This window comes from Amia ocellicauda, chromosome 3, assembly GCF_036373705.1.
Source record: "Amia ocellicauda isolate fAmiCal2 chromosome 3, fAmiCal2.hap1, whole genome shotgun sequence".
In the NCBI taxonomy this organism is placed as follows: Eukaryota; Metazoa; Chordata; class Actinopteri; order Amiiformes; family Amiidae; genus Amia; species Amia ocellicauda.
The window spans coordinates 41,999,333-42,025,795 of record NC_089852.1 but is presented as its reverse complement, the minus strand read 5'-3'; the positions used below and the strand labels follow the sequence as shown (position 1 = coordinate 42,025,795).

Below are 26,463 nucleotides of genomic sequence, written 5' to 3'. Positions count from 1 at the left end.
TGTGGAGTTTAGTTTTGTAGTCATGGTAATGAGTTTGATATTCCTTGTAATCAAGATTTGATTAAATACATTCTGTTCCTTGATTGCTAATATTACTGATCCCCACCAGTCCAGGAGAAAGACTGGTTTCTGGTGTTCTTCCACCTGAGCCCTTGATGAATGCGGACCCGTTTCAAATTACCACGGTTTCCAAGTAGTTGGCCATTAAGGATATGATCTCTGTACTTGGCCTGCAGGAAAAGGAGTGACTATCACTGGCCTGATACTGTTCGCAATATAAATGTGGTTTCCTTATAATGGGGACTTTTAGTATGAGAGAGGCCTAATTAAGTTTCCTCTACAGTGTGTTGAATGGGTTTTGGGAGTAGGGTTGTCAAAATAGGTACTTTGATACTACCGCGATACCAAATTTCAGAAACGGTTCTGAGCTATGCATTCGGTATTATCAAAGTATCGGAGCACTCTACTTCTATAACGAAAATTGTGCGGTTGCGTCTTTCACTTAACAAAGGCTTTTTGTCCGCAAAGTGCCACCATACACCACAGGTGGAATCAAAGCCAACAGCCTATGTTGTAGCCAATGGACCTTATTCACAGTCCCAGCGAAAATGAGGCTTTGAAAACATCAGTTCCGGAAGTGCGATAAACAAAAATAAAACAAACATAAATTTGACACAAACTGTAAACTGCTGTAGAAATCTGTATGCACATATGCTAACAAACATACAATTAAACATAAACAAGCAGTTTTAAAAAGCATAACATTAAAATATAACATGCAATGTGAAAGCGCTTTGAAATGGGTTTGACTGTCTGTATACAGCTCTTACATCAATGCAGGAATGTGCTTTTCAACACTGCAGTGCATTTACCACTGCATTTCAACAACGCGAAACATCAGCTGGTCTGTTTATGTTGCATTTAGCAACCTGGCAGTGTATTTATTCCGTATGCCCTTGTGCAGCGCTGGGTGAGGGGCATCTTCAGTCCTGTAGATACTGAATTGTAATGCCAGCAGCAGTCTAATAAATGCTAACAGCAGCTAGCCTATCGCCTGCCACACCCGATAAGAAATTAGCACATGATCAGACTGTGACTGATCAAGGCATTGATCCAGAAAACTGGGTTTGCAGCGAGATCAGAGTGAATTCCAGAGGAAAGTTAGACATTTGCTGAGTCGATGAGAGGACAGGCAGATGAAAGCTAGATCAGGTGTGATTCTTCAATTGTGTATATGTTGTGTAATCTGCTAATAATGATAATATATCTGTAGACATGTACTGTTTCAGATCTCCACACAATACAAATTGTTTCACAATGACTGAGTTCATTACAAACCCCAGATTGCAAAAGAAATGCAAAGCTTTATTGTATTCAAGCCTACAGCATAAACTGTGGATGAACTGTATAAACTGTGTCCTCCAGTGGATGAAGAAAGTATTTATAACTTTTTACATTTATATGAGTTTACACCAAATGCCATTTAGGTATTTAATTCAAATTGAAATGCAAAGGCCGCCCAAAATACGTGGCTATGTGGTTCTAGTGTTCACTGATTCATAAGGTTAAAATAACGTGTATTTCCAAAACAAATATACCTGAATCGATAATATCTAAATACATATTCATAATATAGGCCTAGGTAATGCTGCTCGATTTTTTTTTTTTTTTTTGGCCTATCTGTGACATGGCTTTATCTTTTAAAACGTAAGTTAATAGATAGTTACCTTTACTATACCCTGTATTAATTGTTTAACAGATCAACTATGACTCAAGACTTTGTAGATATTTGCCTGTTATTTACTGTATTTTTTTGTCTCTATAATGACTTACATGCATGTTCTAATATCAAATAAAAGGACATTAAATTCCTATTTGGAACGCATTTTCTATATATTATACATCTATGCAATAATGCAGTAAAACATAAAACATGAATGTCCCTTTTGACTGTTACTACATTAAGCCAGATTAAACCAGTCACAGAATGCTCTGTTATGTTGGCCAAAAAAATTACCAAAATATGAGTGTTAGCTACCTGCACTCTATTGTTCTGAAGAAAAGGTTTGAATGGTTACTGAATTCTGGAAAAAGTTTTCTTAATACTACGATACTTGCGTTTACTGCTCCGGCCCATTTGATCTGGAGTGAAGATTGTATCTGTACGAAAGGAATGCTAATGTATGTTGTGTGTGCTGATTTTTTTTTTTTTTCCTCCCCCCGTTGTATCGAATTGGTATCCAGCATCGTGAAATTGAACTGGTATCTTATTGAAGTTCAAAATTCTAGTATTGTGACAACCCTATTTGGGAGTTATATTAGATTTGATATTGGTCCTGGAAGAAGCTGTTTCCTCATTGGAGGTTGCTGTGTGGTGCTGGGAGGAGGGATATACTTGCCATTTTCTCCTGTCTAGTTGGGTGTTCTGTCCCCTTACTCACTGTTGTGCTTGACAAGTTAAGTTTGTCATCTTAACAATCCACTCACGGCGATGCTCTTGCAATCATGTTTTTTGAACCGGAGCTTGAACAGTTGAAATGCCTGCTCTGTACAGGATCCCTCAGTGTGATCACAGCAAATGTAGATATTGTCATGGTGCCCTCCCTCATGCTGGTTTCCATAAATGCTCCAACTTAGACTCCCCATGATCAGCTGGTCCAACTCACTGAAATCCGAAATTATACCTTAAAGCCGGCAGCCATGGTTCATCAGTCTTTGCCTTTACACTATGCTGAACATTGAGTTGTGAAATTGTGTGTTACCCACTGAGTTGAACGAGCCATCCTTGAGTGAAATGGCAGTGTGGTTGATTTTTGAAGAGCTTTAAGTCATGCAAACTGGATGCACTGCATCTCCCACCTGTTCTCACTTGGCAGCTTAATGATACATTTAAGCTGTCCTGGAAAAAACTGCTTTTCAGTGACTGATCTCCTTGGGTTTTTCTGCATTTCTCTTCAAATGTATTCCACCTATTTATTGATTTTTCTCCCTGATTTCTTGCCTGCTAATAGTTTCCCCTCACAAGAACATCGATTCGAAGTGTGTTTGTGGCCAGGCATGGAGGAATGCTAATGTGACTCCAGCCCATACCCACATACAGTGCCTGATGTGGCTGTGCTTTGTTCCGTCAGGTTTGGCACAGGGACTGGACATCACATCCACCACCCCATCATCCATTGAAAAGGCAAGCAATGGGAATGTGAAGCTGGACTGTGAGTTCACCCTGGCCCCTGAGGACTCTGGACCCCTGGACATAGAGTGGAGTTTGTTGGCATCAGACAACCAGAAAGAAGACAAAGTGGTGAGTGTCAGTGTCCCCTGCAGAGGACAAGAATGTTTCTTAATGAATGGCAACTTCCATTTTATACTGGTTGGCAGTTTTGTTTTTGACTGGAGGGTCTAACTTACAACATAAGTGCAAAAATACAGTGAAGTACAAGGCATCAATCATTACAAATTCAATTTAGCTAAAACAGCAATTCAGAATAATACATTTTACAAATTCCAATTTACAATTTACACAAGTACAGTAAGTGAGGTCCTACATCCTGGACAGTAAAAGCTAAGTGCTGTCAAGATATAGGGTCACAGACGAGGGCTACGTGAAAGGGAGCAAGGAGGAAAACAATCAAGAACGCGAGAAGCATAATAAAAACTGTGAAGTGCTATCTAGCAGGGATAGAGGACTAATATTAATACACTTCCTTTGTCGTGTTGCTCAGCTGGTAGCAGCGGAGTACAATGTCATTAGCATAGCATTACCAACTTTCTAATGCCATGAAACTGAAGATACCACATCCCTGTAGACCAAACCCAGCCTTCTGGTATTGCACCTGCATGCCTTCCCAGTGGCATTGAGCTGGGCAGAAGGGAATCTGTTGAAGCTAGTTACTCCCTTCTTTCAGTGGCCTTTATAATGTAAATGCTGTCTGTAGTGTCTGTAGCCAATTTTGCAGGTTAAAAAAGACTGTTATTGAGCACACAAACATGGATGAGACCACAGTAGACGGTTGCATGGTTGGAGAGAGAAGATGGCCATCTACCCATCTAGGACAGTAATGTCACAATGCTGTTTGTCTGTCAGCTCATTAGTGACTCCAATTGTATCTGTTTGAGTGACTCAATACTGCATCATCAAATATATGTATGTATGCTAAAAAAATAAAGGGCATCCATGAATAAATTCAGGAAATGTTTTGAGTTTTCCAGTGATCTTTTAAGTGCCACTGTACTGCAGCGCTGCAAGGTCATCTGGAAAATTCGGGCCTGAATTGTCTTTAATTATCTAGTCCTGACATTAATCAAGGCGAGTGTTTTTGACATTGCCCTGTTAGATTAGCCTGCTAGTGTGCAGCTCTGTGTGTTGTGGTGTGGCAGCACTGGCCTGAAAGGTTTGATTCCTTTACTGCTGCCAGGGTGATGAGATGACTGGTCCCTGGAGTTATGGCACTCAGATATTCAGTCCTACTGCAGACAAACAGGACTCTGAAGAGCAGCCTTGACTCATATTTGCAGTGTGGGTCAATCTGCAGATGGAACAACCCAATTTGCCCTCCCCCTACATGAGCCTCTTGGTTTCCTTGAACAGATAACCTTTCCCACTGTGAAAATGTTGAAATGGTTGAGAGCCCACTAACCATGTATAATGCAGGCTGTGCTGTACCGGAGCGAGCCGTATTGTTTGGTTCTCTTTTCTTTGCAGACAGCATCAATCTGTAGTTCAGTTTCTAGGCTGCAGAATTAAATGTGGAATTACATGGCTGTCCCAGTTTGCATGCCTGTGTGTTTGTCTACCCTTGCTTCGGGCAAAATGAATTTCCTCTTTGCATTTGTATTTATTTTTTATCCTCTGTTTTTATTGAATGTAATGCATTGAAGTTCACTGAGGGAGTTTTATTTTTTACTGAAGCAAGTTTTATTGTATTTGGTTTAACTGCTGCTGGTGCTCCAAAGGTAACTGGCTCCCTAAGAATTGATTTCACTAACAGCTGGGACAGAGATTTGAATTCACTTCACATCACTATTGCTATAAATTGCAGTTGCTATCAGTTAGAAAGTAATGTCTTCATTGTGAGGTCTAACTTTTTTTTTTTTTTAATGTAATTTTGTAATTGGTTTGCTGCTGTAAAGAGTGCTTTCCTGTCCGAACCTGTTGTGGTGCTGTGGTTCTGTCTTCTCAGCAGTGCCAAGTGAAGATGGCGTGTTTACACAGCAGGTGTAGATTCAGTTCAGACCAGATCTGTTTGCTCGCCTAACCCTGAGTAAAGGACAGATTTTGGTCACATGACCTGCATTTTAAAGACAAGTCTAACCCTGAGCTGCAGGTACCCTTGGTAGAAGGCCTCGTTCTGTGGGGTGGGGAGTTCTGTACGGAGGAGGCTACTCAAGCCCTCAGGGTCTAACACCATGTCAGTGGCATCTCGACGCTCGTCTGACTGTGCTGTTATTCTTTCGGCAGATTATCCTGTACTCCGGGGACCGGGCTTATGAAGATTACTATGATGCTATGAAAGGCCGAGTTCACTTCAACTCGGCCGACCCCAAGAACGGTGATGCTTCCATCAACCTCACAAACCTGAAGTCGACCGACACTGGCACTTACCAATGCAAAGTAAAGAAGGCCCCCGGCATCAAGAGCAGGAAGATCCTCCTCACAGTTATGGGTGAGGGACTGTGCATCAGCGCCTCCTGATCACCATGTTATAGCTTAATTTGAAATAGTGATTCATTGTCACTCGGCTAGAATGGCTTTTGCTTTCATTTTCTCTTGTGCCATATGAAATCCCAAATCTAGCAGAATTTTGCTTCACATCTCTCTGCCCTTCCACAGTAACTACAAACAAACTACAGTATATTGCATCCAGTTTACTCTCCACTGGTGTGTTAATTTAATGAATATCTCAGTGCAGGAGAATCCTTGCCTTTACAATGTAGTCCATTGAAAAACTGAGGATTCTTGGCTGGAAGTGGCCTATGCAAAAGAATGCGACGTGGTGCCCTCCTCCAGTCTTCCTAAAGAGGATTGATGCTCCGGTACCTGTGAAGACCTGGGCATTCACAATTGCCTATGCCTCAGAACCTTTTTAATAAATTTGAAGCCTCATTTTGTTAATGTAAATGTAATGTTACGTCGGATACCAAATCAAATATAATTTCATAAAATTGTTTCCTGGTTATTTGAATATATGCATGTTAGGGTTTTCATAAAGTATTGTGGCCAATCTTACTTTATCTAGTACTGTTTGAGAAACACTTCCTACTTTTAAATTTTACAATGGAATTGCCCAAAAGCATGCATTAATCCATTTCGAAACAATGCAGAAATTGGACCCTCTGGGAAATAGGTTTTGTTTACAAAGTTCTTGCACCACCCTCCTCTGTGCATGATGCACTCGCTGCACTGACCCGTGAAAGCGACTGGCAGCTTTCTTACAAATTTGCTTATGGAAATGAAGGGAGGTGCCTGCAGTGAGAGTCTAGATAGGAGACATAGGTTTCTGTAGTTGTAAATACCATTCATGCTTCATAGAGAACTGGGTTTTGGGAGCCATGCGGTTAAAAACTATGCTGTTGCTGCACACTGGGAATGTGAGGGAGGCACTCCAAGCGTGTTTTTTTTTTTTTTTTTTATCACGTTTTTAGTTTTCCTGGTATGGAATTACATTGTTTTATTCATTTATTCAGAAACAAATCGTGCAGTAGAATGCATGATTGAAAGATTAAAAATTAAAATTTAATCCACCTCGCTGAATTGGACATATGGAAGAAAGGCCTTTTAAACAAATGACTGGTCAAACTGGTCTTTTATCAGATTAAGTATTTGCAGTAAACACTCAATTCGACAGCTTTATCAACTCAGTCACATGTCCACTGGAAACTTCAGTGAGTATTAGTTTTCACTTTAACAAGCGATTTTAAAACTTCACCTACAGTTGAACAGAAACCAATAAGTGTTTAAAACTAATAATGAGTGGACCATCTTAACTGATCAAAGAAAAAACTATGAAAAAATGGTTCACCCCTCACTGTGCAGTCAGATTAATTGGCCAGTCCTATGAGAAAGTCCACCTGACACAGGAGCTCATGGTTTTCAGCCCATTTAAGCACTCGAAGAGCCCAGAAGAGACCGTAAGACCTCCCCAGATGGCTGATCTTTCGACTGCTCTGCATATTTTGCAATAAGAACTCCTTTCTTTCTGATGTAACTCGTGGCACGCACACAGGGGGCCGCAGTGGGAGAAAAACATCTGCTCTGGATGTCATTTGGGCCTGTTATTGTCAGCTTCCATACGAAGATGGACACTGAGACTAATCTGAGGAGAGCGCATCCACCATGTCGGCACATTTCTGCTGTCGGTGCCTCGGCAGCTTTCATAACTCATCGCTACCCGCTTCGTGATGAGAGCTGCAGCATTTAATTCCCAAAACGAGGGGGAGAAATTAAGTAAGTCTTAATATATGTGTGAGCACACCGATTGGATCTCATGAGCGTTCTTGAGTTAAGATTTGGGGACAGGGTAACCTACCGAAATGTACTGATGGAGTTTTTTTTTTTTTTTGTGTGTGGTCTATGATATTTCTGGTGCAAACACTTCCCCTAAATGAGAGTACAGAGATCAGTCGTGTGCTGTTTGGCCTCCTTTTTTGACCTGTCTGTTTGGTTTCTCTCAGGTTCCCACTGACTATTGAGTTACAGCAGTGTTGCTGGCTGCCTCCCGGAATGCCACAGGACACAGGCTGCCCTGTGCTAATCCACATCTTTTTACCGTTAAGCTTAGTCTCTGTCTGGTGGAGGGCATCGGGGCTTGTTTTGACAAAGGCAAAAGCAAACTGATGTCGTTGCACATCTGCACTCGGCACACAAGGGTTTCACACACAAGACAGAGATCCGATTCTTTCTTCATGAGTTTTTGCTTCTGCATGTTTGGCTCTCTTTTGGTTGTTGTTTTTTATATCTTATGCTAATTATAAGGGAGACCGGATTTCATTTTTGTTTTTATTTTTATTTAACACCCAAATTACCCCCCCACCATAATGATGTTGAATATTAATAATGTTTCTTCCCAACATAGCATTGTGATTTTCTATAAAAGTGTTTTGAATCATGTGAGAATCCTAAAGTATAAAGTCTTCTGAGTGAAAGCTTATCTTCCGGTTTAGGCCAGCAAGTAGGAAACCAGAGAGGGGCCGTGCTCTGCTACAGAACAGGATGAGCTCTTTTCCATAGAGTTCAGTTTCATCATAACAATGGTTTAGATATGTCCATTGAAATGGCTTTCACTTGGAGAAATTTTATACTTGAGGGTGCTATTCTGTGTGAAATTTGCAATCTTATTTATTCCTTTTCTTTCTTTCTTTAAACCAGTGAAGCCGTCCAAACCGAGGTGCTATGTTGAAGGGTCTTCCGAGGTGGGGAAGGACTTTGTGCTGAAGTGCCAGTCTGCTGAAGGCACGAACCCCATGGAGTACACTTGGGAGAGGCTGACGGACAACAAACTACTGCCTGCCAACGCAGAACTCGGTACATGCACTGTTTTCACTTTCCTCTTCGGCCTCCTGTCAGGGCTGTCTCTTGTCTGGCTGCTCTTCCTGCTCATCTGCTGCCCCGGCACACCCTCGCCCGGTCCTCACTCACCACTGGCCGCCTGCAATGTAAAATAATGAATAAGAGTTCCTGAGCTTTTCTTTTATAAAGTATCATGTTGCAAGATCTTTATTTCCGTTTTTCTACTGACAGGAAGACCAGGTATCCGATTGTTTTAATCACCACTTCCAAAGGTGCCCCCCAAATAGTTTTCACTTCCCTATAGCCTTGGCATGGAAGCCCTTGATGATTGAGTTAGTACTGCATACCTTCAAAGACCGTGGGCTGCAAATGCCAATGAATCTCAAGGCCTGTTTGTTTACTTTTCGTTAAAAAAAAAATCCCCCTTCTTCCTTATTGCCCAGCCCAGACTGATTTTGCATGAATTCTGCCCCACAATGACCTGTGATAAGCAGTGTAGTGTAGCTGTGGAGATGGTCTTCTGACTGTGGGTGGGGTTTGTTCTCTCTGCAGACAGAGTAAGCGGGACAATGAAGGTGAAGAACGCATCTGCCAGTACCTCTGGGACGTACCGCTGTACCGCCAAAAACAGAGTCGGCACGGAGCAGTGCGTGGTCCAGTTCACGGTGGTGCCTCGTAAGTGACTGCCTTTCCCCAGACATCACCGACGCACACTTTGCCCATTGGATGGCTAACCCTTTATATTAAAAAAAAAAAAAAAAAAAAAAGTGTATATATACAACTTTTGGTCAGCTGTTATTTCTGTTCTCTTGAACCACAGCCCCCAACACCGCGGGCGTCATCGCAGGAGCCATCATTGGAGTCCTCCTGGCCCTCCTCCTTGTTGCCATCATCCTGTTCTGCTGCTGCCGTGCACGCAACAAGAAGAAGTACGAGAAGGAGACCTCCTATGAGATCAGGTACAGCCCACCGCCTCATCACTCGCCCGGACCGTGATTCTGTACTGATCCGTCCATCCGATCATTTAAATTGATCGAATTACGATTAGCAAGCATTGTGCTCAAAACAGCCGATGGGGGCACGAGACTCATAATTCAGGGACCCCTCTTCCTGTGGTAGAGTTTGAAACCTGAAAACGTGTTTGGGGACAGCAGCTCGTCCCGGCCTGGGGCAGACTAAGGAGTGGCTTCAATGAACAGTTATTTCGCCGTCAGCAGTTTAAAAACCCCAATAATCATTTTGGAATTGTTTGTTCTGCCTATTCATGTTTGTCAAAGCCCACAAACATGCCAAAAGAGCAGACCTAGCAAGTCCCGCAGAAGTCTGAGCGCACAGCAGAAGTTCATTCAGACTGTGACAAAAAGGATTAGGGCAAATGATTGCGCTCCTCTGTGGATCGCTCATCACAGCCGCTGGCAATTATTGCTCATTTTTATTCGCGTACGTAATGGATTATTTCTGCTCATTACATCTTCATTTGCTGGCTTTTCAGTTAACAATTAGTTATGATCCCCCTTCCCCACACACACTGCTGTACTGTCTGCTCCTGAGGTTGCACGTGATGTCACATCCTGTTTCTTAATTGCCTTAATTGCCTCATCTCTAATGCTGCCTTATTGCAGCTTCAGCCACTTCCAACAGTTGGAAACCTGTCCAATGCTTGAACCAATTTATGTTGGTACTCTTAACATTTTATGTTTTGTCTGTGTGTGACACCCTCTCCTTTGTCGGTCTCTTTCCCTGCAGGGAGGACGTGCCCCCTCCTAAGAGCCGCATGTCCACGGCGCGCAGCTACATCGCAGGCAGCCAGCACTCCTCCGTGGGCTCCCTGTCCCCCTCCAACATGCACGAGTATGGCAAGTCGCAGTATGACAAGATCCCCACGGACGAGTTCGAGCGGCCGCCCAGCCATGCCCCTGTGCCGCCCCCCGCCAAGGTAGCTGGACCCAACCTGAGCCGCATGGGTGGCGTGCCCGTCATGATCCCCGCGCAGCACAGAGACGGCTCCATAGTGTAGCATTCACACGCACTCACACACAACTTGCACACAACTCACACACTGCTCTGTTGTGCAGCTCAAACTACCACCAGTCCGTCAAACACTACAGCTACTTACAGAAGGGGACTGTGAACTGTACTTTGTAAACTTACTGCATTAAATCTCTCTAGTGTACAGTATCATTTGGATTAATAAACATGGGTTACCTCTATTACAAAACACAAAAAACAATGTATTTGGTGCTGAAGTCCACCATTTTGTATATATTGCAAAGCATGTTATTTATTTTTTAATACATGCATCCATTCAAAAGTGTGTAGATAACATACACACATACATTACTGTTTGGAAACATCCAGGCATTTAAATGTAATGCCTCTAGCTAGTCTCAATTCCAAACACTTATCTGTGTAAACGTACCACATACTATGTCATATTTCCAGTGGTGGTGATGCCTAAAATACCATCATAGGCCGTCATTATGCTTAGATCAACAATAGACATTTGTTTGTTAATGATGTTGGGAGTTTTTTTATGGGAATATTTATGAACATCAAATCTGATTTTAAGAATGTTTTCTGAGGTGTAATCTTGAAAGTTGCTCTTCTGCCCCCACACACATTTTGAGGGTGATGGGGGAATCTACCTTACATTTAAACCTGTTCAATCATTTGACATGAGGGCTAGTTGATCTGTCACAATGGGTGAAGATGACATTGGGTGATTGAAACTGTGAACAGCGATTGCATGATGCTTCACTGGGGAATGAGGGCTTTTCTCCTGTACACTGCTTCAACAAACGCTCATCAAAGATTTTTTTTTTTTTAAAGCTATTACTGTTGCCATTGATTAAAGGTTGGGTCTGTAGCTGCATGGTCATTGTATTTAATTGGTTGTGTGGGCAGAACGGGTGGCAGGTGTTGTGATCTCATTACCACATGGTGAGAGAAGAGTAGGTGGGTGTTAAGGGGAGGGAGGTGGTTATGGCAGGCCAGGATAAGAAAAGTAGTGAGCTCCCTTGGCCACTTGAAGACCACAGGGAAACGAGTTTGAGAGGGTCAGTGTATTGGTGTTGTCTCACAGTTGGGGTACATGGCAGCTTATTAACCTTTTCCCAAAAAAACATTCCCATGTGACAGAAAAGTCACAAAGCTAGCGATTTATTATTTTTTGTACATAAAGTTTACCACACACCCTCTGTGCGATTTCATCAAACTCAATTATCTTCTTGAAATGTTTTGATCTATGAATGATGGAAGAGTTTGTGCAATCCTGAGATTCATTATTCACAGGTCTGATTGATGCTTCATTAAGCCATACTTGAGTGTTTGGCTTTTTATGTCTTACTGAATAATTTAATAGATGTGTAGCTGTAAATCTTCTGTAGACATCTCTTTCTGAGGTGTGTACAAATATGCACTGCTTTAATTGAGTTGAATTTTCTTGTAGTAATGCTAATTCCAGCGTTCAAACCAAACCATGGTTGTGCAACCCTGAAACACGTTTGCACTGTAGCAAAGGCTTTTTTTAAAGTCAGATCTGCGACCTCCTTCAGGAAGAAACACCAAAGTGTGCTTAGCAGCCCCTCTGGAGCAAACCGACCTTGTGGCGTAGTAAGAACAGACCAGCTCTGATGACGAGGTCATATGTACAGTCTGGTTTAGTGACATCACACCGTAAACAAAGGAATAAATTGACCCGTGCCTTGGCCTTGTGCTTTACTCTGTGCACTGACTTCATGCAGAGGGGGCAGTCCTTGACCGCTCCAGTGCCTGGCCTGTCCTGTCAGTTTCCCATACGTCCCAGGCAGCACACAGTTCTCACTGCACTCTGGACCAACATACACGCTGCTGCTTGGTGTTCGGCTGCTTCTGGGGTCTCTGCTCTCTTCCTCTTGGTATGTGGCTCACCTGGGTGAACTGGCTCAAAACTGTTGGAGAGCTTGACACTGCGATGGCTGCAAACCTCCTGCCTATGTGACTGTAACCCCCTCCTCTTAAAGCTCCTGATTTCTGGGCTGCATTTAAGTTTCATCTCCCTTCACGCAATTTAGTAACACATTTACAGTGTCAAGGTCTCTTTTTGTTTGTTTTCGCGTTGAATAACAATCTTTCTTTGATTTATGCATGAAGTTAAACTTGCCTTTTGATAATTGCAAAAAGTCTTGTAAAACATCTTTATTTTCTTTTTGTAAATGAGGTTTTCTGAAGGATGTGTATATACGTGTAAGTTGCTCCACATCTATGTGGATTGATGACCAGATCAGCAATAAATAAACCTTTTAATGGGGTGTGTGTCGAGCTCAGCAATGCTGTGCTTGTCAGATCAAAAGGTGTTTTCTGAATAAGCCTGGGATATGGCATATCCTTGCATTGGGGGGGGGAGGGCACTACCACTGCCACATCTCTCTAGCCTGTTGAATTTTAGAGGCCCTTTAATTGGTGAGGAGGTCCGTACAGGGCTCTCTTGGATCATACTGACTCTTTAATGACAGTGTATGATTATGTAGTGCATCTCAGAATGTGATCAGATCCTTGTGGTGTGGGGCCCAGTGGTTACAGTTGGCTCAAGTGACAGGACTGAGACAATGGTAAGAGGATAGAGCTACAGTTGGGGAACGGAGGGCTTCAGATGGAAACCTCTCAATTACTGAAAGTGGCTTTCAAAGTTGTGTTGGATTTGTAGACAGTTGTCACCAGCTATACTGTATGTGACCACAGCAGTCTACAATGGGGGGGGCCCTAGTCTGTATAGATCAGTGCTGAGGGCAAACCTCAACAAGTCTGCGCCCTTTCCAAAATTGTATTTAATGTCCCCTCCCTGGCCATCTTTTATTTTTTATTATTGCTGTATTAGAATTTTTGTCCTCCGGGTTATTCAGGTGTCATAGAATTACATCGACATTCAAGTATGGAAGCCTGAGAGTGTTAGTGTGCCTCCCCCCCCAATCTAGAGAACCACCAGTTTTCAGAGTGGGGCTAATTCAGTGTGTAGTATGAAGTACGTTAGGCATGCAACTGCAAATAAAATGTAAAAAAAAAACTGTAGCATTAGATTAAAATTGTGTAGTCACTTTTTTTAATGACTGGTGTAGTTTCTGTACTAATATTGTATGAATTGTATTCTGGTTGTGCACTTTGTGTAAAACCTCTACTACTGTTTATTCCCCCCTTTTTGTGCCATTTTCTGTATTTTTAAATAAAATTAAAAAAGACAATTTAAATGAAATAATGGTCGTTTTTTTGTTTTGTTTGCTTGTTTCCCCCTCTCTGGCTTTTTATGTCCTAATCACCATTACCTCAGTCTGCTTCCATTTCTCTCTCTGCATGCGTCTTCCTCGGTATCCTTACTTTGAGTAGTTGACACTTGGCTTCCTCACAAAAGCATTAGAGTAACCTTCTGCCACTTCTCCTGTGCGCTGCCAGTTCCTCATGTCCTCAACAACCACCACCACCACTGCCAAGTGATCGAGACAGAAAAGCCCAGGATTAGACGAGGGATGAGTGGGGTAGAATAGGCCTGAATTGACGAGTCAAGATGCATTTAGTGCTGTGAGGGGGGGGCAGCCGGATTACAGCATTTAGTTTGCTTGTTTGTTTTGCCACAAGGTTGTGCTCTAAACTGATTCCCTTCATATTACACTGACATTCGTAAATATTACTTGCGGCTTAATAGCAAACAGTTTAAATCTCATCCTTAAACATTTGGTATTGTTTGTGTGTGAGGTATTTTTAAATGTTTTAGCCAAAAACTTCTACAATAGTGGTTTAATTTGACTATTTAAATCCTACTTGGAGAGCTACTGTGAAGAATCTGCATCTCATTGAAACAGCCTTATCGGAGAGAGAGACTGACAAAATTACTTTCAGTGTAAAGCCACCTGGCATTTTCAGCACCTACCTCTGCACGTTGGAGGCTTAATGTATTAATTGTTTCTAAGTATTGTGCGGCGACTGCTGATTGGCTCCTGCGGAAGGTTTCCCTGGCAACCTTATCTAGTTGTATACAGACTGAGCTGTTCCAATGCAGGGCCAATTCGGCGATTTATCTCTGGCGTATGCGCGCTCCCATAACAAAAGCACCCTCTGCCAGTTTAATCAAACTTTTTCTTCCTCCTTCCTTTTCTCATTCCTGTTAAAAGCATTTCTTTTTTTAGGAACAATTATTTGAGTAAGGGTGCTTCATTGGAAACCTTTCATCTAAATAATTCGCCATTAATAGTTTAGTTAGTGCCCTTGTGTTCAAACACCCGTTTAATTGTGCTGTTCCAGGTGTTATCAAGTTCATTTCAGCGTCTGTCTTAATTGAGGCCCCCACCAACGTGTTATTTAGGAGGAATTGAGTCTGTATCAGAAACCTCGTCCTTAACATCCCCAGCCCACCTTACAGTTCAGACTGAAATCATACATTTTAAAGGTTGAGAAACATTGAATTTTGATTATCCAGGCTGATGTTCCAATAAATTAAATCATGTAGATGTCATTTACTATTAACACTTTGAACGCCCTTTAGGTTAAGGCACTATTTCCCTTCGTTAAACATTTAATTTGTCTTGTTTTTTCAATTACTAATGTGTGTTTTTAGGGTGACCTATAAATCGCACAAGATGAAGGTTTCTCAGTAAAAGAGTATGACACTTATTCTATATTGCTTTCTTTAACCATGTAGTCCATGGTGCAAGTATGTTAATTTCCCCTGTACAATTCAATTCTAGTGTTTTGTTGGCCATTACTTCAGAGTGTAACTGTATTAGAGTCTGGTCTTAAACAGCCTGTGAAAACCATTTAATATCATTTACAGACTGCAACTCGCCCCAGGCCCACATGAAAATGATAAATGACGTGCTTAGCAAGAGATGATCAGTTTAGCACAGGAGTAAACCGAAGAAGATGGGAACCTTTTCAGGCTGTTCATACAGTGGCAATTCTTTTTCTTTAGGACAAAGGAAATGATTATTATAATTTGAATTCCCTAGTTGCAGCTTTCCTAAAGGTCTTTAATTGTGTGATGGTTAGCAAACAATGTGTAAGATGAGAATTATATGCTGGCAAGGTAAGACCAGCCACAAAGAGCTATACTTTGCAAAGTCACTTACTTACTGAGGGCTCTAATTAAGCTGAGGTGATACGCTATATTAGAAGTACATTTTGACCGCATGGTATAAATAGGACATTCATAGAAAACCATTTCAAGATCTTAAATGAAGTCCTAGAAAGTCGCTTTTCAATCTAATGATGCCTGTTAAAGCACGTCTGCTTTTCTCGAGTCACGTGGTGTATTAAGTGGACTGTGTGGAACTGGCGCTTTCTAAACAGTCATTCGCGTCTTGCAAATCTGTAATCGTAAATGTAGAAACAAAGCCCTATTTGGAATTAAGCACCCAATTTCTTTGCTTCTAATCTTCCATTTTAAATCAAAGTCGATACATGGAGCTGCACAAAGTGTCTGCTACTCTTTCATCTTGGCATTCCCCTCCCACGTCTCCCAAGCCCTGTCTGAACAAGACGTCCTCCAGAGTTGATTGATTTGATAATCTCACAGTTCTGTAAATAAGTACCCTGCTCCACAAGTAACAGTGCAGACCACAATGCTTTTATTGCACTGATTGTTTCTTCCTTTTTCTCTTCAAGGTCCCACGTGCCGCACAACACCCCTAAACTCTCTCAGAGGAATGTAGCTCTAAGTGTTAGAAAGGGTGTGCGTGTATTCTCTGGGCAGGTCGGTGTCGGAGGTGCGGCCCAGCCTGGAGAAATCTCGTCATCGTCGTCAGCCTGACAGAGACCCCCTCGTGCTAGATCTATTCAGGCAATTAGCGTGCGCCTCTCGATGTCAAACACTGTCCACGCCGCACAGACGCAATCCCCCGCGGGTGCAGCGTTCATGTCTGTGCTGCTGTGGGGGGGCTATACTTCTGCTCGGCTTCACGGCTCCCTGAGCAACTTCACCGCCTGGGGGGAGAGGAATTGCATTAAGTGTTTTGGGACGCTGACGTTAAGGGACAGGGCCGGTCAGACGGCATGGAGGGTCTCTCCGCTGACCGCCATAATCTTAAACCAGTGCATGGTCCATTAGACTAACGTAAGGGTGGGCAACAGGGTGGTAATAGGGGTCAGAGTCAGCTGGGTTTCCATAACCCAAGGCTAAATCGGGCTGCAGCTATCATCTCCACTCGAGCGCCCGAGAGATCCTGCCTCCTACAGCTAGTGTGGTTTTGCATTTCCTCTCTTAAGGATGGAAAGGAGCGACATTGAATAATCGTTTTACTTTCCAACGGCCCCTATCTGTAGTAAATGGGTGTTTCAATTCTTTCTCGCATCCAGACTGAATTGGAGCAGGTGCTCTCTAGGGATCTTACCTGCACCTCCATCAGACGCACACGGTCTTCCTTTCGCCAGTTAAAGTGTGGCACTGGCCCACGTGGAGGACAGGATTGTTGTATAAAAACATGGTGTTTGACTACATCTCGGTTTCCCCATTGCCTTACCGAAAGTATCGTCTACTAATATTTGTATTGTGTTGTAATTTCTGTTCTCTCACAAGCTATGTCTTAAGGCATGCTGGTACTCCTACATCATGTCACTGTTAATCTGTTGGTCTCTATAAAACTGAGGCACCCGGCCCAGTGATGTCATTTAGTAATATTGTTCTGGCATTTTCTCATTAGATTTTGCTTTTTTTTTCTCGAAAGGAGGGATACAATCCTATAAAATATTTAATGAATTGCTAAGCTAGTTATTTTTTTCCCCACACCTCAGAATTAATTAGCCTACTGGCGCACAGCATGTTGGTGTAAAATGTTCCCTGATTAATGACAGTCTAGCACTACGGCTTCCCACAGCCACCGCATTTGTTTAGTGTGATCTTGTAAGATATCCAGTTCTGCTTGTCCCTGATAAAGGCATTTCCTAGAACCCAGAACTTATATAAGCAGCTTCATCATTATAAAAAAATGCCCTGGAGCCACAGACATATTAATGTGACTGTATTAATGCATTACGTGTATTTATGTGAATGATATTCCTAGTAGAACTGAGTACCTGCATAAAAAAAAAAGGATGTATGTCAGGTTTATGAGTTAATTATAGCTGAGCATGGCCATGACTGACTTTCAAAAATTCATGAATAAGAGATTAATTCAACCACACATTTGTGTTTACTGAGCCATTTCAGAGATATGAATATGCATAATGATCAATAATAAACAGTCTTTAAGCAGCCTGTCAGACTCCTATTGGTGTGTTCTCTGGGGACAACTGAATAGGTTGTGGAACGCTCGGGTCCCCTGGAATGTCAATTACGTTCATTTCCATGCGCATTAATTTAAAATAAATTCTAATTAAGCTTGAGACGGCAGACTTGAGCAGCAAAATAGGTTCTTAAGGGTTCTTGGGTACCCTAAATAAAGTGCTGTAGAGAAGACTTGTGCTACTGTTGCTTTAGAAAATGGAAAGACTCCATAGCGAGAGTTGTGTTGTTTTTGGTGATGGTCAACACATTGGAAAACAAGGCAAGTTCTTCCAAATTAGGTATCCAGCTTCTCCCACCATGTTTATCTTAGTTGTATCTATGCACAGCCCCCCTGTGTAACTTGTTCCAAGTGACTTGCTGTGAAAATAATGGAATGGAGATAAGAGATTCTGTTCCAAGGGGTGGGGGGTGGAAATATCAAAGGATTAAATCAAAAAACATGGGAAACCAGCTTTACGATCACAGTGTACAGCTGCTGTACACTGTGTGGCATCTTTGTTTCATGGATGATATCAGTTGTCGGACACTTGTGAACAGTAAGTTCTAATCGACAATTTTTTTTCCCACAACCTTCCTTCTGGAGGATGTTTGGTGCTGTTTGTATTAAGACCCAGTGCCGGTTGCTTCTAAACCGAGTCCTATGCCTCGACATTTCAATCCATAACAGGAAAAGTTACAGGAATTGAAATTAATAGCTATGGGAGTAGCAGGATGTTGATATGTTTCCCAGAATGTGTTTGAAAGAGCCTTGACTGGTTTGTTCAGAATGTAATACAACACCTGCCTGTTGTCCTGTGAGAGACCACACGTATGTAATCCCACTGATATGTAAAACAGCCAGCGCAGGAAAATGACTGCGTCACTGCTACTGTGAACAGGTATGAGTAACGTCCTCTCTGTTGAGGAAACTCATAGCCGGGGACTGGCTTGTAACCTCAACCCGCATCTCCATGACAGCAGCACTCTAATTGTATGGTCTCGGGTCATAGTTTTATTTACATGACTGACAAGGACACGCCCTCACATGGCACCATACTCCGGTCTCTGCCCAGCTTCCTTCCCTGTGACTGTGACAACTGTATTCACAATGACACCAGGTACTAGACAACATACCTGTCACCTGGGCTCCTCCCCGAGCCAGGCAGCCACCAGCCCTTCCAGTCAGGTGAGATGTTGTTCTAGTGAGCTGCGACACAGCAACCAGAAAGACCAGATCGTCCACAGCACATACACACTCGCTGTGTATGTAAACAACAGCGCTGACTGTAAACATACTTCTAAAGATACAAGGATTGTCGAAACTGAGTCACCCTTCTTCTGAGGCATCCTTAATGGTTTCAGTCTTTGTTTTACCATCTCACTAGAGGCACATTATATAAATGTGTAGACTGTATATAAATATAGGTGTGTAACTGTACACAGCATATATGAGTGAGATCTCTATCAGTTCAGCCTTCAGTGCCTTGTTTTATGCAGATTCAAACTAGTGTTTAATTTTAAAACATTCTCTGAATCCTCTAAATGACAAGTCTTATTAAGATAATGTATTATATATTGCTAATGGTTCTGATTTGCCACACCTTTTAGATGGAAAGTTGTGCTTTCTCGCCCTCTAGTGTTAAAAGGTGGCACATGGTTAAACTTCATATTTCATATTCATTTGCTATTTAGTATTGGAAAAGTTAAAATCGGTGAAACAAGGACAACCCTAAATATTTTAGATTAATGACTTTTACTCTGTACAGTTCATTTAGGAATGTATTGCATTTATTTATTACATTTCAAATATTTCACAAAAACATCTTCCTGTGTGAAAACGCCTTTATAGCAAATATACTAGAGCAGATAGACATGTTGAGTTATTCATTAAGTGAACTCACCTAATGAGATAGGGTACAAAATTATTATTTTTGTCTCATTTCAACCTTGGTAACTTATTGGAGTGTTGTGTATTGAAATAAGCAGATGGTAATTTCTGCAATTTACATAAAGGACAAAACGAATGGAAGTTAAATACATGTATCAGTATGAAATCAGGTAACCAACAGAGAGACTGCTTTCAAGCTCTCCAAACAAATTACCCTTCACACTCCTGTTGATATATCCCTGTTATTTCTGTACAGCCTTGTTATTGACAAGGTTACACATTTACATCCCAATACTGCGCTGCTGGTGCCAGAAATTGGGCGGAAATGCATTGTGGGTAATTGATTCAATCATTTCATCAAAGAAGTGCTCGGGGTTGGAGGATTGAGAGGGTATTTTCCTCTAATGTTTTAATACCTCACACACAGCCCGACCAAATGAAATACAAAATAAATATCCCACAGATGGGACATAGACACACCATGACTGAGTTCCTGTAAAAACAGAGATTCAGAAAGAGCAATATTTCTGAAGCTGCATGGATTTCCACTGCTTGCAAGCCACCCAAGAGCAATTAGAATAGAGATGCAACTGTGAATGATCCCTCACATCTCTGCAAGTGCCCGTAGCGAGGACTGATGTTCTGATTTACTGCTGTGAATCTCAGACAGGCCGCATACATCAGCTGTCCAATTGAAGTTCACAACAAAGACGCTCCACTAGAGACGGACTGCATCCATTAGATGCTTTTCGGTTAACAGGAGCTCTAAGAGGTTACAGCATGAGGACACAAATGTAATGGAATAAATATATCAGTTTATAGGAATATAGTATGTTTGTGTAGTGTAATGGAAATAGAAACATGGCTAATGTGGATTTCATTCTTTTGTAATTTGATTATGGCTGAAAGATTCTGAATGCTGTTAAGATTTCATTATAGATTTATGGTAGAATATAAAAATGAATACAAAAGCCTCTTTAACCTCGGTCTGTGTGATTGTCTATCTTGTTTAGCTTCTAAAACTCATACTACTTCTGTTAATCCCCTATTATCTCCTAGATGCCTCGACTACTAATGCGCATTTCTTAAGTATTTGTTCTATAATGTGACTTTGGTCCCTCCTATATAACATTGTGCTGTACTCTCCACTCCTGCCTTGATATACAGCACACAGCACAAGTTTACTTTTTTCAGAATTGCTTATACCCATAACTAGATAGTTTTTATTCATGGTGGCTACATTTACCGGTCTTAACTGACACCAAGTTGCTCCCGCAGTGCTTGTTTTGTAAGAGTGCTCTGCAGCTGAATGGGGAGGTCTGGTGCAGAAAGCCTCCTTGCTTTTTGACAGCTTGGGCTGCTAATAACCCAGGAATGATGAACACACAGCTGTGATCTTCTCCAGGTCGTTAACAGGAGGGAAGGACCGGTCTGTCATAGCACTCCATTCCTCCACATCTCCTCGCCACGCAGGCTGTGCATCTGTCTTGATTAATTGGAGACGAGTCGCACGTAGCAGCGTTGTCAGCTCACTATCTCTCACGGCTCTTTGAAACCGTCAGCCACAGTGGTGTCATCATCTGTCTCTCCTTTTGATCAATATATTAGATAGATAGATATATATATATATTTACCATCAGTCTATATCCATCCACTGCTGAATGAAGGCTCCCCAAGGTGTTTCCACTTGTTTCGATCCACAGCTTCTTTTTTCCATGTCACACCTGTAAAGTTTGTTTATTCCTCTGTTCATCTTCTTGATATGTTCTTCTTGCAATGTGTCCGGCCCATTTTAACTCTTTCAATGATGTCACATATTTTGGTTTGTTCTCGGATCCATTCATTTTTTTCTCTCTCTCATTATTCCAAGCAGACATTTTTCCATGCATTGTTTGGCGTCCTGTTTCTGTATCATTTTTGCATTAATTGACCAGGTTTGTGGTTTCTTCCAAATGCACTCCATCCCATTTTTACTCATCTTTTGATTGGATCTCAGTCTGTGCTGATTTGTTGTCCAAGGTAGACATAACTTTTGAGTTCTTCAAGTATCTGTTGATCTACTTAAATGTTCTTAATTTACCAAAGCTTTTAAACTTCACTTTTGTTTTACTCAGGTTCATGTTAAGTCCAGTTTTTCGCTTGTATCTAAGAGTTCTTGAAATTGAAGCTGCAGGTCTATAGATGTTTTTGCAAAAATGTCATTGACAAATCATAAGTTGTTCAAGTAAGCTGTTCAATGTTTTCTTCCCAATCCAAAGTCTTGAACACTTCTTCAGAGAGATTGTCTACTTGATGTACTCCTTTACTTTTAGTAGAGTTGGATCATTGATGTAGCGTTGTTGTACATACAGATGGATGAAAAATTAAAGGAAAAACCAACATAAAATGTCACAGTAAGGTGTTGGGCACCACGAGCCGCCAGAACAGCTTCAGTGCTCTTGGCACAGATTTTACGAGTCTCTGGACTCTACTGGAGGGATGAACACCATTCTTCCAAAAGATATTCCCTCATTTGGGGTTTTGATGATGGTGGTGGAGAGCGCTGTCTAACACGTCCGTCCAAAATCTCCCATGGGTGTTCAACTGGGTTGAGATCTGGTGACTGCGAAGGCCATAGCATATGAGTCACATCAGTGAGCCCTCGTGCCCTGTGGATGGGGGCATTGTCATCCTGGAAGAGACCACTCCCATCAGGATAGAAATGTTTCACCACAGGATAAAGGTGATCACTTAGAATAACTTTGTAATGATTTGCAGTGACCCTTCCCTCTAATGGGACAAGTGGACCCAAACCATGCCAGGAAAATGCCCCCCACAGCATAACAGAGTCTCCAGACCCCCTCACCATAGGAGTCCAGCAGTCAGGCCTGTACCGATCTCTTTGTGTCCCACACATGTACTCGCCCACTTGTCAAACATATGGTGAAGGATGACTCATCTGACCAGATCACTTTTTTCCACATCTCTGCACACCAGTGCCTATGGTTTTTGCACCACTGAACTCTCAAATTTGTCTTTGTAATGAGGGGTTTCTGCACTGCAGCCCTACTTTAATATCCCTCTCTGTGTTGTTCTCCACGCACTGTTCTTGCTGACAGTCTGATCACGTCCTGCATCGACAGTCTCAGGCACCTGGGAAAGAGCTGCTCTTATGTTTGTCCTTACATATCACAGTAATGCACGAGCATCACGGTCATCGAATGTGTGCTTTCAACCAGTTTCCAACCCTATTTACTGATGTCTTTCTCATAGATCTAAATGCAGATGTAACTTTATTCACTGTTCTTATTGAAACACTAGCCAGTTTGAGCAGTTACTGAAGCTCCTGCCATTCGTTCCCCAATGACCCCTCTTTCACAGTCACTCAGATCCTTTCCTCTTGCCATCTTGATTCAAAATCGAGGTCAGCCGGGCCTGCTGAGCATTTTTATACATGCCACAGAGTATGACAGGATGTTAATTGCTTAATTGTATCATGCAGTACACCTGTTTGAAGGCATCTGCATTCGTTATGTTCCTTCACTCATTTATTCAGGTATTTCCTTTGTCACCCGTCTGTATATTTAATAAGAGTTATACAGGTTTCCCTAATGTTTGGAAACAGTTCTGTTAGTCAGCTGAGCTGTGGATTCAAGAAAGTGAATCAAGGAATTTATTTTTCTGTTGCTACCTTTATAACCAAGTGTTGAGATGGGTTGTATTTGAACCCGGGTGCCTGCGATTTATTATGTAGAGCTTTTATTAAACCAGGTCTATTACCAACCCCCTTTTAAACCTCCCAGCTACTTGTATTTTGAACCATTTGTATCCAGCATTTCGGGTTCATTTCCGAGCAACAAATGTTTGCAGTGAATCAGACCCTCCCCCTCCCATACAACCTAAGGGATGAAGGAAAATACAGATAAAACTCATCGCACCAGAACAAAATGGGTCAATAAATATGACAGCACGAAAGTCCACAGTTTTACCACAAGGCAATGGAGGCCATTTTCTTTATGTATTAGTAATTTTAGAACAGCTGAAAGCAGTGTTTGCAATTCACAATTACAGTAAATCTAATATTTGAATATAGAAAAAGCGAAAATGCTGTCAAGTGAAGTGTCATGACCATGTCAGGGCAGGAACCAGAATAATGAATGTAATACAATACGAAAAAGCAGAAACGTATTTCCCTATAAAGGTACTTTCCTCTACCTTTTACTGTAACATGTAACCCTTATATTACATTGTGTGTGTGTCTGTGAGTTTTATGCCGAGCTAAAACGTCTTTCGTTTCCCCAGTTTCTGTCAGACCCCATAGATGGACGCCTGTCGATTGTGTGACGACTGTAAACTCCGAACTGCTGCTCTGATGAATGAAGACTCCCAATAAAGGATATACTGCTGTCGTCTTTGCTCGGTTTGTTTTTTCAGCTGAAGAGTCTGTTGAGTTTGGTTGGCTTTGTTTGTGTGTTATGTGTGTAAAATATTGGGAAAACTTTAGTTGCAACCTCCCGTGTATTGCAGATCAAAGCAGTCCCTTCTTTTAAGCCAAATAATGAATATTAAAAATATTTAAATGTATATACATAGAATTTAATTACCCCTTAACCCTTCGCCACTGTCACCACTACCACAAACCAACCTGGAAGAGGTGGTCTACACAGATAGACGGGCTTTCTGCTGGTAGCAAAACAATGCATTTAGAATTACTATTATAACAACACAAATCCCCTTTCAAGAAACACCAGTGTTTTGTCACACGTACCAATATTACACTGGAGGTTGCAATATCAGTAACATGGGCATTCATCTCTTTCAGCTCAGTGCTTTATTTACCTCATTATATTTATACTTCCTTTTTTCCCCTATCTTGTTGCTAATACTTTACTGTGAAGATACTGTATGATTTATATACTCTACATGTCATTTAAGAGAGCTTTCAAACATTAATAAGGCATTAAATTAAATTAAACACAACAAATATTTTAAGTTATGGAAGTGGCCACACAGTAAAATTAATAATAATGTAGATGTTAGAAATCCTAGCTTATTGAAGAAGCATCTGTCAATCATAATGGCAGCATGTTCCCCTGTCACACACTGGACTTTGGAAAGCTGTTCCTCTGCTTTATATTGGACTTCCAGATCAGCTGACCCCTGTTATTTTGTTGCTAATTGAAATTAAATACTAGTGCACAATTTAGTGTGTATCGTCCACTTCCATTGCAATCTGACCCAAAGGGTAACACCTTTGATTTTCTAACTTGATCCTTGCACAGCTTTGTCCTTATCCTGTACCAATGTTTACTTATGTGATAAATTACACCATCTACTGTCAGAGTGACAAAACTACAACTACAACCCCCCCAGTCAGTCACAGTAGTTTCAAACAAGGTACATTTTATTCTTACGTAATATTTGCTGCTTTTATTTAAAATTGACCTCCTGAATGGCCCTCGTTGAAGATGTAACAAAGGGAACCTCGCGAGGTGTACCTCATTTTGTATTTTCCACAATCATGTATCTCAAGATTTTTTTATCATTAAATGTTTTCTTTAATGTCAGCAGTGAGGATAGTAGTGCATCATTAACTGCAATACAAACCCTGAAGTCAAACCCTTCCAGTGATCTGCAGGTTTAGTGATGCTACTCCTGTCTGTTTTCTACTAATAATGCAAGCAAGCTGAAATCAAATGTTTATACATTAAATATTTCAATCAGTTTACAGCAATGACTGCAGGCTTATTTTTTAACATCGTGATTATGTTCTGAACAAAACAAAAACAGAAGCATTATTATTTTTGACCAGTAAGCAAATTTATTTAATTGCTGCAAGAATTAAAGCTGCCATAATTTAAGGTCTATACAAGATGTACAAACTATCAGATTATAATGTAAATAAATACAAACATTTGGTCATGTAAACAAGCTGATGGACAAACAGGTCAACCTTCTGTGATTAATACTGATTCCTATGAATATTACATAAATACAGTACATACTTCCAGTATTTAAAAAATATTCAGGTCTTTTAAACAGTGTTTTTTCTCCTCTATGTATGATACACACACAGACACACACACACTTAAATATTATACTATTACATCTTATCTAAAGTGCAAAGAGTTTTAATATAAAAAAACACATTACTACAAAAATACTTGTATAGAGTTTGGTCCGAAGTCTCATGGGGTTGTGTTGTTGTCCTCCCTGTCCATAAACTACATTGCCTACAGTGGTACATCTCTGCCCTGGTTACTAACAGTGGCCCAGAACCTGCGCCATGCCCCAGTAGCCCTGTCCTCTCCGAGGCCCCGGCGGCGCCCACTGCCCCTGGTGAAACGCCCGGCCTTGCCTCGGTTGGGGATGGTACCTGTACTGTGGCTGTGGGAAGCCCTGCCCTCTGTACAGAACACACTTCTTCCTGGGCAGCTGCTGCCACGCTGGAACAGGCTGGTACATGAACTCGGGCACCTGCAAAACAGTTTATAGCTCAAATGTCATAAATTATAGAATACGAGATCTCAATAAACGCTCAGACATTTATGACACAGGGTAAGACGGCTAAGCGATTAAAGGAACCATAACCGATTTAATGAGCTGTGTGGACTGCCACAAAGGCTGGTGCTCTGAGCGGAAGACGTGCAGCACTTAATTTGCGAGACTAGTGCGTGCTGCCGCGATCAGACGGGTTCAGCCGGCATCAATGACACAGAGAAAACGCGCCGCTTGGCTAGAATCGTGCATCGTCGGAGCAAACAGACAGTCGCAGTGCGGGGCTTCTGTAGACAGTGATCTGAGGAGATCAGAGATGTCAAGCTCTTGTTTAACAGTGCACAGGTTCAAACATCTAGATCACAT

The 26,463-nt window shown here is 41.6% G+C and overlaps 2 protein-coding genes across 3 annotated transcripts in view; one reads left to right on the top strand and one right to left on the bottom strand.

Annotated features, from left to right (window-relative positions):
• The window catches only part of cxadr (CXADR Ig-like cell adhesion molecule), a 50,838-nt gene extending 25,509 nt beyond the window's left edge, over positions 1 to 25,329 (top strand). The window contains exons 2-8 of one of the 2 annotated variants that reach the window (XM_066699552.1): positions 3,132 to 3,301; positions 5,459 to 5,663; positions 8,366 to 8,521; positions 9,059 to 9,181; positions 9,327 to 9,465; positions 10,253 to 10,442; positions 23,902 to 25,329. In XM_066699552.1, the coding sequence (XP_066555649.1) occupies positions 3,132 to 3,301; positions 5,459 to 5,663; positions 8,366 to 8,521; positions 9,059 to 9,181; positions 9,327 to 9,465; positions 10,253 to 10,442; positions 23,902 to 23,943 (1,025 nt within the window). In that variant the 3' untranslated portion in view covers positions 23,944 to 25,329. Of the gene's footprint in view, positions 1 to 3,131; positions 3,302 to 5,458; positions 5,664 to 8,365; positions 8,522 to 9,058; positions 9,182 to 9,326; positions 9,466 to 10,252; positions 13,737 to 23,901 lie in introns of those variants that run through there. The other variant, XM_066699550.1, reaches the window with a different exon arrangement.
• An 80-nt stretch (positions 25,330 to 25,409) lies between these two features.
• Positions 25,410 to 26,463, bottom strand: part of LOC136746790 (protein BTG3) — a 35,797-nt gene continuing 34,743 nt past the window's right edge. The window contains exon 5 of the mRNA XM_066699553.1: positions 25,410 to 26,076. Within this exon, the coding sequence (XP_066555650.1) occupies positions 25,861 to 26,076 (216 nt within the window). The 3' untranslated portion in view covers positions 25,410 to 25,860. The remainder of the gene's footprint in view (positions 26,077 to 26,463) is intronic.